This window comes from Caretta caretta, chromosome 1, assembly GCF_965140235.1.
Source record: "Caretta caretta isolate rCarCar2 chromosome 1, rCarCar1.hap1, whole genome shotgun sequence".
In the NCBI taxonomy this organism is placed as follows: Eukaryota; Metazoa; Chordata; order Testudines; family Cheloniidae; genus Caretta; species Caretta caretta.
The window spans coordinates 44,746,227-44,758,753 of NC_134206.1; the positions used below are offsets into that span (position 1 = coordinate 44,746,227).

At 46.7% G+C, this 12,527-nt stretch overlaps 1 protein-coding gene across 4 annotated transcripts in view; it reads right to left on the reverse strand.

The window, feature by feature from the left end:
• ATP8A2 (ATPase phospholipid transporting 8A2) overlaps positions 1-12,527 on the reverse strand; it is a 663,684-nt gene that overhangs the window by 606,061 nt on the left and 45,096 nt on the right. Inside the window, exon 1 of one of the 4 annotated variants that reach the window (XM_048846092.2) lies at positions 3,120-3,203. The exons of the other annotated variants lie outside the window; for them this stretch is intronic. Coding sequence (XP_048702049.1) covers positions 3,120-3,162 — 43 coding nt within the window. The 5' untranslated portion in view covers positions 3,163-3,203. Of the gene's footprint in view, positions 1-3,119; positions 3,204-12,527 lie in introns of those variants that run through there. 4 annotated transcript variants of the gene reach the window in all.

A 12,527-nucleotide genomic window follows, 5' to 3' on the forward strand; every position in this document is an offset into this window, starting at 1 on the left:
CCAATTTGCTCCGTGTACATCAGAAGACTATTTTTCCAACTGTTCAACATGCAAATTCAACCTGGGATCTGGAAATCAAGCTATGTTCTTTCAAAATCCTATATCATCATTAGTAACAAAGATTCCTCAATCAAAACCTGGCAATTTTGTTGACGAGGCACAAGGAATAGAATCCAGCTTTTTCCTCCATAGCTGTATTGGCTCTCCATTGCTAACAGCAGTAAAAACTTCCCTGTGTCAGTAAAGTGAACAGCTATGGCTCAAAGATACACAGAGAGCCAATCTGGTGAATAAAGTGTTGCCATTTTTACAGTCCCTTTTCTGGCTATATCACACTTGAAAAGAAAAAAAAAAAAGAGGTCATATCCTTGTTACTCCCATATACCTCATGATATATCATGTCATGTCACACAACTCAGTTTAGGGCCTGAACCTGCTCCCATTCAAGTCAACAGTAAAACTCCCATTGACATCAACAATGCTATGGCCCTAAGTGCACTCTGATTTAGAACTGCAATTCTATTATTTTGCAGATTCCATGAAACTGTGGTGCTATCATGTGACACATCAGGCTACCTAGACTTAAAGGAAACATAAAAAGGGGGGAAAAATGAATTTGTGCCCCTTTATGTTTCTTTATAATATGTTTTTTACTTTGCTTTTTATATTAGAAATATCATGAATGTCAAATCTCATCTTCCCTGGTTTTGTTAGAGGACTTCTTGGAGGTCTCAGCTGTGGATTGTTTTCTTTCTCAATCCAAAACTGAAAAAGTGTTGTGGGGGAGAAGAATCTTTAATAAAGCCGTATAATCGCCCAAGTGTTTATAGGCATTTGAGTTCAACAGACATTGACCAAAAAAAAAAAAAAAAAAAAATCACAGACAAAAACAAGTCTTAAACAATCTGAGAAAATACTTATTGTGGAAGAGAATCTGATCCATAGAGCCTAACTGTGCAAATTGTGTAGCACCTTCTGAGAGTTCTGTGTGCCCTCATTTCCCACTTAGTAAATGCTTTAATGGCCTATGATTGTAGGGTGTCCTATAAGACCCGATCAAAAACTTTGCCCTAAAATACTTTCTTTGAATACCACACAAACACATAAAAGGCACATTGGAAGGAGAACAGGTAGGGTGGCTTTCAGGATACATAGGACATTGTTTCTGAAGAGACCATAAAAGTGCACTGGGCTACGACACTGATTTATATTTCTCTCCATAGTCTAGCTCAAATGCATCTTACAGAACTGCTATTATTGTATGTCTCCACCTAACCTCAAACTGCTTGAAGTTCCTACAGTATTTACAATTCTTTGGAGTGAGTGCTTTTCTTGACTTTGCTTCTCACCTAACTCATTCCTAGTTTCCATCCACACACTGGATTCCTTTGTCTAAAATACATGTTATCCAAAGTCTTTGAAAATATTTTAAATCAGTTTTGCTTACTACTCAGTTCATGTATTTTTAATTACTTTGGCCTGCCAATTTTAGGCTTGAGACATAAGTCATGTTGCGTAAAGATTAGAATAAAGTTGCATACAGAAAATGTTCAATATTTCTCTGAAATTCAAATTTAACAAAAGATATACTCTGATCCTTCATATCTTCATACGCATACATAGAGCACTATGATGACTAAACACATGACAGATGAAGACTGTATTGCTAAAGCAAAATAAAAAGCAAGCTGTGTACCCCTCATATCTGAGCCTTATCCTGGATGGTAGTGGCTTTTGTCCATAGGAGATCATTCTGCTCTAAATTTTACGCTCTAGAGACATCCTCCCATTCACAGTATACTCACCACTGTTCCCTCTAAGCTGTGCGCGTGTGCGCACGCACACAGATCCTAAACCCCACGCACACAGCAAAACACCGCGCGCACAAAAATTTGCACAGAAGCACAACAATTTGGAAAGAAGAAATTTTTTGCGCACATGGCCTGTCAAAAATCTGCACAGAAGAAATTTTTTGCGCGCACAGCCTGTCAAAAATTAGAGGGAACATTGATACTCACCGATTTATAACAGCAACTGTATACTTTTCAAACTCCATGCTTTAAAGCCTTTCTTCCTTCCCTTTTACAAGTTGTAGTTTCAGAGTGTTATTAGATTGATCAAAAACATGTAAATAAATTAGGGCTGTCAAACTATTTTAAAAAATCTCAATTAATTGCGAGATTAAAAAAATAGTCACGATTAATCACAGTTTTAATTGCACTGTTAACCAATAATAGAATACCAATGTAAATTTATTGTAAATATTTTTGGATGTTTTTCTACATTTTCAAATATGTTGATTTCAATTACAACACAGAATACAAAATGTACAGTGCTCACTATATATTATTATTTTTATTAAAATATTTGCACTGTAAAAAAGATAAATAAATATTTTTCAATTCACCTCATACAAGTAAGTACTGTAGTGCAATCTCTTTAGCATAAAAGTGCAACTTACACATGTAGAATTTTGTTTTCACATAACTGCACTCAAAAACAAAACAATGTAAAAATTGAGCCTGCAAGTCTATTTCTTGTTCAACCAGTCACTAATAGGCTGAATAAAGAGAAATATTTGAAAACATACTTATCAGACATTTCCCCCAAACAACTACCAGAAAGAGCTAATCTTTAAAAGAGATGAGCAACAATGTTTCTTTCTGTGCCTTGTTTCACTTTATTAATATTGGCTGAGGCTAAAAATATCCTTGGCTCATACTATCTCTCTATTAATATTCCAGCACACAACTGCTATTCTTTTCTTACTGCAATGTATCCATTCCTGTGGAATTCATTAACAGCTCTCATATTTGTCAGACTAAGGTATAAGAAGTTATGATCTTGCTTTCTAGAAAGCTAACACTTGAACCAGAAAATGAAAAACAAAACCAAAAACCAAACACTATCATTTTGTATATCTAAAATTTAAAACTATCTGTATTCTGGTGCCTAGTAAAATCTGAGGCCTACAACCTACAGTTTATAGCTAGTACCGGATTAAAGATTTACTGAATACCAGCTGACTTTCTGCTAAAAAACATTGATCTTATTATTTCTGTGTTCACCCACATTTACATTACATGCACAACAAAAGCAGCTGACAACTGTACAATTACCTACAGAGATGAATCTCTTCCAGCGGTGGACTATCAGAGGCATGGTGTTCAGTCTGGCTTTTGCACTGGCTGCGTGAAGATAAAAACAGCAGCAGTGCTTGAAAGGTTTCTACAGCATTAGTGGGCTCAAAGCTGATTAAAATGATCCCTCTGGTAAATCTGTGAAATATATGATTTGCACTTTCAAACTGCTCTGTGTTTGATTTACAGAAGGAAGGTGCAGAGTATGTGTGTACATAAAGAGAGGGCTGTAGCTCTGACTGGAACATTCTGATAGATTTCAGCTTTAAAAAACATTACAGGCATAGTTCTGCACTTCAATTTTTAAAATAACAATCTGAACCATTTATTCCCTCTGCCCCCACCCTCTCCATTGGAGTTTTAAAGCAGCATAATTCTGAACAAAAGGAAATCCAAACAGAATTTAACCAAAGACCTTTGGAAGGGATGCAATTGTATGTTTTAAGAATTCTGACAGTTTAATTGGGGGTGGGGTAGGGTTACCACCTGGCTTGTATTTGACCAGCCTGAATGGTTTTTTTAATGGATTTGCCAGTTGCCAGAAAAACAACTTAATCTGTCATTTTTTTCTTGGGTCTAAAGATTTGCACTATTATCACATTACACTAGGATATCTAATGTTAAAAGTTAGTGTCCCACTAAAGATGCTGCAGTGTTCCTACTTCCAGAGTTTAAGTAAGAAAATAATGTTATCAATCTTATCTATATGTGCTTTCTCTCTAGAGACTACAAGTAGCTGTTGAAGAGGAGAGGGATTGTGAAGTTGCCTTGTGGTTGGGATTGCTGAGAGCTTGCGTTGCGGGGTTTGCCAGTTTTTTTGCTTTCAAAGGTGGCAATCCTAGAATGGGTAGAGATTTTAAGTGCTTTTATTCTTTTTTTACCTAGCTTTTTTCCTCACTTCAGTTTTGAAAAAGCTTGATACTACATAGCAAAGTATATGGTATATGTTTGGGATCTCGAGTGAACAAACCAACCAACCAGCTGAAAAAGCCAAAACATTCAGCTGAGACAAAATGGGTGAGGTAATATATATAACTGGACCAACTTTTGTTGGTAAGAGAGACAGAAGTTGGTCCAATAAAAGATATTACTTCACCCACTTTGTCTCTCTCATATCCTGGGACCAACACGGGTACAACAACACTGCATAAAACATTCAGCAATCATTTGAACTGAACCAAATCCTTTCTTCTGAGTTCAGAATGGATGGGAGAAGGTCCTGCCCTCATTCCTTGCTTCCTTCCTCCCCAAGACCTGTGATAGCTGCCCGCTCCATTGTGGGGGCCCCATTACTATCACAGCTGAACACCTCACAATTTTTTCAATGTATTTATTCCCGCAACACCCTCATAAGTGTGTATTATCCCCATTTTATAGACCAGGAACTGCGGTAAAGAACAGTTAAGTAACTTGCCCACAGTCATATAGGAAGTCTCTCGAAAACTCATATCTTCTGTCTCCCAGGCTACCACTCTAACCACAAGACCATCCTTCTTCTCAGTACATACTCTCCAGAGGATTTCCTTTGAAATCTCTGGTAGCCAGACCCAACAGAGTGGCTGCAATACAACTAGGCCTCAGTGGCATATTTGGTGTTAGAAGAGGTTGATTGCAGGACTGTTGTGCAGGAAGCAGTACTTAATTTGTGCCAGGGCTTGCCAGGGCTGAGCTGGGCCCAGCACCTCTAGGCTTGGCAGTTCATATCTCCAGCACCTTTGGGCTTGCTGCATCAGTTATGAATGTATAAAAATTGTTTGAGCACCAGCACCTCTTTCATTACCAATTAAGCACTGGCGGGAAGGTAAGGCTGTGGAATCTATAAACCAGGAGTGGGTACCGAAAAAGACAACGGGAGGTTAGGAACTACGTGAACTTGCACCAACTTCCTTAGTTGCTTTTCCTGAGATAACTGCCCTCCCCTTCTGAACCCTGAGGTTATAGACCCAGGGAGGTGGAAGGAGCTCCCAAGAGTTTCAACTGAAATTCAGCTGAATTTTCAGATGCTTATCCAAAGCATACCTCCAGATCTTTTCAGACTTTCCCTTTAGTGGGATGGATTAAAGCAGGATCCGTGGGATCCAATACCCACAGTCAGAGGGAGACTGGATGGAACAGTGAGTCAAAGGTAAAGTAGTAGGTACAGCAGACTGGCTGATTGCTAAGGTAGAGTGAGTACGGTTGTCTCACATGAGAGTAAGATCAAACATCCAGGAGTGAGAAGATAAGAGTTGGGTGGCGGGGGGGGGGGGGGGGGAGGTGTTGAGGAAGAACCTGCTGGGGGCGGGCAACAAAAGGTGTCCCTTGGAGGGAAGAAGCATGAGATTTTAATCTCACCAGCTCCCATTTAGCCTTAATTCACCTCTGCCCATCCCTAAGATATTACTATTGCATAACACATGAGGGAGATCCTAGGGCAAATATGAGGAATCCTCAAATTCTCAGGAACATTATCCATCCTCTACAGATGAATCCATAAACACAATAAAATATAGCTATTTGTGTGTGCTTTCAGAAACACTGCTGTCAACAATCCTCACATTAAAGCTAGCAAGAGCCAGCCTGTCCAGTGGTTTGGTTGTAGTACCCTGCTGTATGTCATGTGGGAGACCTGGTTTTGATTCATAGATTACAATCCCAGAAGGGATTATTATGCCCCTGTAGTCTATGGCCTGTGCGATACAGGAGGTCAGAACTTCCCCAAAATAATTCCTATAGCAGATCTCTTAGAAAAACATTGAATCTTGGAGTGGCATTGGAACAATTTTTATAGTAGGGGTGCTGAAAGCAATTAAACAAAACTGTAAAACCTCATGTACCCCTGAATAAATTGCTCCAACGGTTAATTACTCTCACCATTAAAAAAGTTATGCCTTATTTCCCATCTGAATTTGTCTAGCTCCAGCTTCCAGCCATTGGTTCACATTGGCTTTCTCTGCTAGACTGAAGAACCCATTATTAAATATTTGTTCCCTACATAGATACCTGTAGACTGTAATCAAGTCACACCTTAACCTTCTCCCTGTCTCTCACTCACCAGGCCAGCAGCACCTAGGATTACTGTTTGTGGAGGCAGCATCTGTCACACCTGGAGAGGTGTAAGCCAGTGAGCTAGCTCACCGGCCTCTGCACCAAAGAAAACACTGCACCCACCTCATTTTAGTCCCTTTCTCTTAAGGGCTTCAGCTTTATTTCTTCAAAATAACACAAATTTATCACATCAGTCATGTATCTTCCCCAAAACAGAGGCCACTGCAGGGGCCTATCTACGCACCACAGGATTACGCTCTGCAGATCATCTTCCTAGGAGCCAGGCAAATCTCTCTGCTCCCTTCTGCTTCATAACATGCTCCCTGTAGCATCATGCTCAGCACGCCGTCTGCTTGAGAATCACATATAAACTGGAACCCAGATCCACAAAGGTATTTAGGCACCACTGCAATCCACAAAACCCTTACTCGACTGCTGTCTAACCCTGTAGGAACCTAAGGTCCTGCCTCTGGACATGTGCACTGCAGCCTCATTCTAAGCTCCTGGACACCTAAGCCCCAGCATGATCCTCAAACCAGGAGAAGATAGGCACATACCTCCCAACAGTCCTGGGTTTCACGCAACTATCCTGCTTTGACCCCATAAACCCTGTGTCCCCGTTGAAGCAGCTCCTGGCTGGCTGGCCTTGGCTCCCTGCTCCCAGCATTACAATCTAGTCCCTGACACAAGGGGTCACAGAGCCGCTCACTCAAATTTGGCTCAGCTACCTCCCTCACTCTGCAAACCTGGGGAACTAGGCCAAACCTGAGTCTTTCAAAAGGGAAGAGGCCAGTGCACCTGTGACTAATCGGTTCACTTCAACTGGGCTGACAAAGGAGCAGGTGAAAGCTGCCTGAGAGGTCCCTGAAGGAAGACAGGAAGGGGCAGGTGGGAGCTGTCTGAGCACATGAAAGAGTTAGATAGGAAAGAGGCAGAGAGAGCAAACATGGGGCTGTCACTGCCTGAGAGAGGACTCTAGAGCAAGAGGAAGGCCCAGGGGAGTGCCCTGTGGCCACTGTCCTGTACAAGGGCCTGGGAGCTGGGAGAAGCCCAGGATGATGTGAGACTTTCATTAAGCCTAGGATGGGTGGACATTGTATTATTGTTTCATTTGAGCTTTTGACTCTAGCAGGGAGCTCTGGGGGTAAGCCCAAGAGCCCTGCAGTCTCAAGGATAATTGAGATTGATGAAGAGCCTGGTGTCACAGAAGGTGGCAGAGCCAGAACCCTTTGAGTTCAGGTATTGAACTTTATTTTGTGATTTGAGGTGCCCATTAATAACAAGTGTCCATGTTGCACACTGCAGTCTGTGTTGGAGAAGTATTCTTGAGAAGGGAAACAGGGTAGGGCACCTGCCGGGCCAGAAGAGGACACTCCCAAGATGGTGACCCTTTCACAACGGAGTAGAGACTGAATGATATCTTTTATGATTACTATGTTTTGTTGGCAAATTCTCAGAATCTCTTTATTGACTGTATCTGTTATGAAGTTCTGGAAGTTGTGTGTATTTTTCTTACATCTTTCCTGCTTTAATGGGGAGTTCTTCCATGTCATTGGCTCTCTGACAACCCATAATTCAGATTAATTTCTGGGTACTTACCATCAGGGTGCCTTTCCCAAACTACTCTAAAATAAAATCCACACTTAGTCAAATCCCATGGCTAACACCTCCCATCCCGGAGTGTGGTTTTCTTATGAAACTAGGTGTAAGGCCCAGATCCACAAAGGGCCTTAGGCATTGTGACATGAAGCACTAAAATGCCTATCTTTTAGGTCCCTAAAAAATCACAGGAACAACACTGTGATCCACAAAGCCTGGGCTAGGCACCTAGGTTCCCTGTACAATGCACGGGGAGAGGCGCCTAAGAATGCAATCCACAAAAGCCAGCAAGGTAGGCAGGGAGCTGCCTAATCTACCCAATGGGAGATGCTGGTGAGAGGAGTGTGTGCTAAGCCCCACCCCCTCACAAAGATAGGCGCCTAAATCCAGGCTGCAGGGAGCCGCCTAGCTCAGTTTGCAACCCACAAACCAGGGGAAGATGGTGGGTGGGGGTGGGGGGAGGAAGATGAGGAGCTCCCTTATAACCTTTAGCCCAGTGATTAGGGTTCTCACCTGGGATGTGGGAGACTCCAGTTCAAGTTCCTTCTCTGTCTGATGAGAAGGGAGTTGAACAGGGATCTGCCATCTCCCAGCTGAGTGATCTAACCACTAGGCTTTAAAGTGATCCTCACTCTCTCTGGCCTAAATATTATTTAATTCAAGTGAAACAACTTATTTGGACAGACTGGGAAACTCCACATCAGAATATCCTACAGTCCAGATCACTCACCTGAGTGGTGGGAGATCCATGTTCAAATCCCTTCTCTTCATCCGCATCCCAGCTGAGTACCTTAACCACTGGGCTAAAGACAGGGCTTTTCTCCTCCCCATCCCACAGCTGTTTTGTGTGGAACTAGGGGGCCTCTAAGCATGCCTACTGGATCAGGCCCCACACGCAAGTTAGGCAGAGGATTACCTGTCTTCCCTATTTTGCAGATCGCTCTGGGGCTTACATGGGAGATAGGTGCCCCAGTGCCTAGACTGAGGCAGGAGTGTACATGCTCTGAGGCAGGGGCATAGGCACTGTGATGGGGCGGCTGCCCCTCACTGGCAGAAAAAGGGTTAAAAGCAGCTCTAGGCAGGCTGCACTGGAGGCAGCCAATCAGAGAAAGGCTGAAGGGAGCAGCCAATCAGGGCCAAGCAGGGAGTAGGACTGTATTTCTGGAGGGCTGAGAGAACTGCCAGCGTCCTGGACAGAGCTGTGCTGCAGCAAGGACTGGGGGAGCAAGAGCTAGCTCCTGGCTTGCTGCTGGGGTTTGCAGGCTGAGGCCATGAGGCAAGGGCAAAGAGGATATTGGGGCTATGAAGAAGTGGCCAGACTATTCTCAGCAGTAGCCACTAAGAGAAGTGGCTGAAAAGTGGACTCCAGGTCCCCCAGAATACCATGTTATCTGAGGCCTGGATACACAAAAGTACTTTGGTGCCTAAACCCAGAGTTAGATGTCTAAGCCCTGTTTTTAGGCACCACTTCGATTCATAAAAATTCCACTCGGCTGCTGCCCAACTCAGTAGGTGCCTAAACTCACTCAGTGCCTAAGTTTTGGGAGCAGAAGTTCTCTACATGCCTGTAACGCGGTTCATGCACCACTCTGGCACCTTCTGTTGGCTGTCTTGGGAATTAGCTCCTCATGTTAGTGAACCCTCTTTTAGTGGTGCCTTCCTGCTGTCACTCCTGCTCTAGGACCCACATCTCTCCAAGGACCACGGCATCCTCTTCAGTGACGCAGCCCTCTGGCCATGCCACACTCACTCATTTTCACTGAGCTGGGGAAGGGGGTTGGAGTGTGGGAGAGGGTGAGGGCTCTGGGCTGAGGGCTCCAGAGTGGGATGAAAAATTAGGAGTTCAGGGTGCAGGAGGGGGCTTTGTGCTGGGGCAGGGGATTGGGGTGCAGGAGCGGGTAAGGGCTCTGGCTGGGGGTACAGGCTCTGGGGTGGGGCTAGGGATGAGGGATTTGGGGTGCAGGACGGGGCTCCGGGCTGGGATAAGGGGTTGAGGGGCAGGCTCCGGGAGGAAGTTTTTGGGTGTGGGAGGGGGCTCAGGGTTGGGGTAGAGGGTTGGGGTATGGGAGGGGGTGAGGTGCAGGAGGGGATTTGGGGTGCGGACTCTGGGCAACGCTCACCTTGGGTGGCTCCTGGAAGCAGCCACATGTCCCTCCAGCTCCTAGGCACCAGAGCGGCCAGGTGGCTCCATGCGCTGCCCCCCACACAGGCACCACCCCACGCAGCTTGGGGGCAGCACACGGAGCTCCCTGGCATCCTCTTAGGAGCCAGAGGAACATGTCGCCAGTCTGGGAGCCATGCAGAGCCAGGCAGAGAGCCTGCCAGCCCCGCTGCACCGCAACCAGACCTTTAACAACCCAGTCAGCAGTGCTGACTGTAGTTGCAAGGGTCCCTTTTAGACCAGGTATTCTGGTGAAAAACCAGACACGTGGCAACCCTAGCCTGTGCCCAGAGCCCCCTTCTGCACTCCAAACCCCTCATCCCTGGCCCCACCCCAGAGCCCGTACCCCCAGCTGGAGCCCGTATCCCCAGCTGGAGCCCTCACCCTCTTCTACACCCCAACCCCCTGCCCCAGACCCCTCCCACACTCCTAACCCATCGGCCTCAGCCCAGAGCCCCCTCCTGCACCCCAGACCCCACACCCCCAGTTGGGGTGCAGGAGGGGGTGAGGGCTCCAACCTACTGCCCCAGCACAGAGCCCCCTCCCATACCCTGATACCCTCATTTCTGGCCCCACTCTGGAGTCCCCAGCACAGCACCCGTACTCCCTCCCACAGCCCAACCCCCTGCCCCAGCCCAGTGAAAATGAGTGAGTGAGCGAGGTGGGGAGAGTGAGTGATGGAAGGAGCGGGGATTAAGTGAGCAGGGAGTGGGACCCTGGAGAAGGGCTGGGGCAGGGGGCTTGGGGAAGGGTACAGAACAAGGGTGTTCGGTTTTTGCAAATAGAAAGTTAGCAACCCTAGCAATTAGGGAGAGGACAATTTTTTTCTGCAGATCCAAAAGAATGAAAGGTTCTCTCACACAATTTCTAATTTCCGTAACTGGGCAGTTATGCCACAGTCTATGGAATGGCTTACAGATATGTCTACCTCTCTACTTTCATGTCTGACCAATGTAATGTAGATTAGCTGTGGTGTGCCCTGACTGCAGTTAGCACTGATTGACACATTCACAATGGCCAACTCATCTGGGCCAAAGTCCTGAAGAAAGCTGATATTTACTCATTCTTCTCTCTTTTTATGTCTCTCACCTGTTATGATTTATTAATATCTAACTGTGCCAGAAGTCTTGTTGCAACCTTAGACATGCAAAACATTAAGTTGCAGCTCGCAAGCAGTTATTTTTTATATACCAAATATTAAACACAAAAAATTGTGTTTGCAAATTGGCATCTTGCACAAATGGCAGACAGGATTTTGTTTTTATATCAAGCAATCACAAAGTGTTATGTGTTGGGACAAACTGAAAAACAAGGATGCATAGTGAACCAACACTTGCTTAGTGGATCTCTTGTTTCACTAATACGACAAGGATAAATATGCATTTATTAATATTGCACTTTTTATCTGGGAATGTTAAACCACTTGGTTTACAAACATTAATGAATTAAGCCTACAAAACCCCTATCAGACAGATATTATTACCTCATTTTGCAGATGCAGATCAAAGGCACAGATAGGGTTGAGTGCAGTGATGAGCTGGAGCCGGTTCACGCCGGTTCGCGCCAACCGGTTGTTAAACTTTGAACCAGTTTTAAAACCGGTTGTTAAAAATTGGTACGGCTCCCTGAGCTTCCAGCCGGGAGAGGCTCCCCCAGCCCCTCCCCCGCCTTGCCCCCTCTCGCAGAGCCTCAGTGTGCCACACCACCGGCGCCAGTGCTCTGGACCTCTCCTGGGCAGCTCTGCAGCTCCTGCCGCTTTGAGCGGCATGCTAAGGAGGTGGGGCTGCGAGCTCCAGCGGGCCGCGTGGCAGCCATACACCCTGCCCCAAGCAGCATGGTAAGGGGGCCGGGCCAGGGCTGGGAGGAGGGGTTGGGTAAGGGGCAGGGAGCGGTTGGAGGGGGCGGAGGTTCGGGGGGGGGCGGTCAGGGAATGGGGGGGGGGTTGGGTAGGTGTGGGAGTTCCGGGGGGTCTGTCGGGCAGGGCCGGTGCAACCACTAGGTGGACTAGGCGGCAGCCAAAAAGGGGTGCCCCCCAAAAAAATTTTAAACAGCGGAGCACAAGGCTGCTGCTGCTCCCCGCCTCCCGGCTCCAGATGGGCCACCCGTGCCGCAGCCAGTCCCTCCCCCTGGGGGAGCAGCCAGCAGCGGAGCAGGGAAGGGGGGGGTCTAGCACTAGCAGCTGCACCTTCTTTCCCCCGCCATGGGCCAAGCCGAGCTCCCTGCCACCCCTGGGGTTCTCAGCGGCGGCTGCCACCGCCGCCACCGCCACTCAGAGCCCCGGGAACAGTGGGGAGCCTGGCTTGGGCAGGGGGGGCTGGCTGCCTGCACCGCCGCTGAGAGCCCCCGGGGCAGTGGGGAGCCCGGCTCGGCCCGCAGCGCGGGGAAGAAGGCGCTCTGCTCTTCAGGCAGAGAAGCTGGGCGTCTACTCCGCCTGCAAGGTACTTAGCCGGGCCGTTGGGAGCCTGGGGAATGGTGTATGTGGGAGCAACCCGGGCACCACTCCCCCAGCCAGTGCCACCCCCTCCAACACCCACCGACCAGCTACCTTCTCCCCTGTGCACTCCCCCACCCCAGCAACCCACCCTGTCCTGCCACTTTTG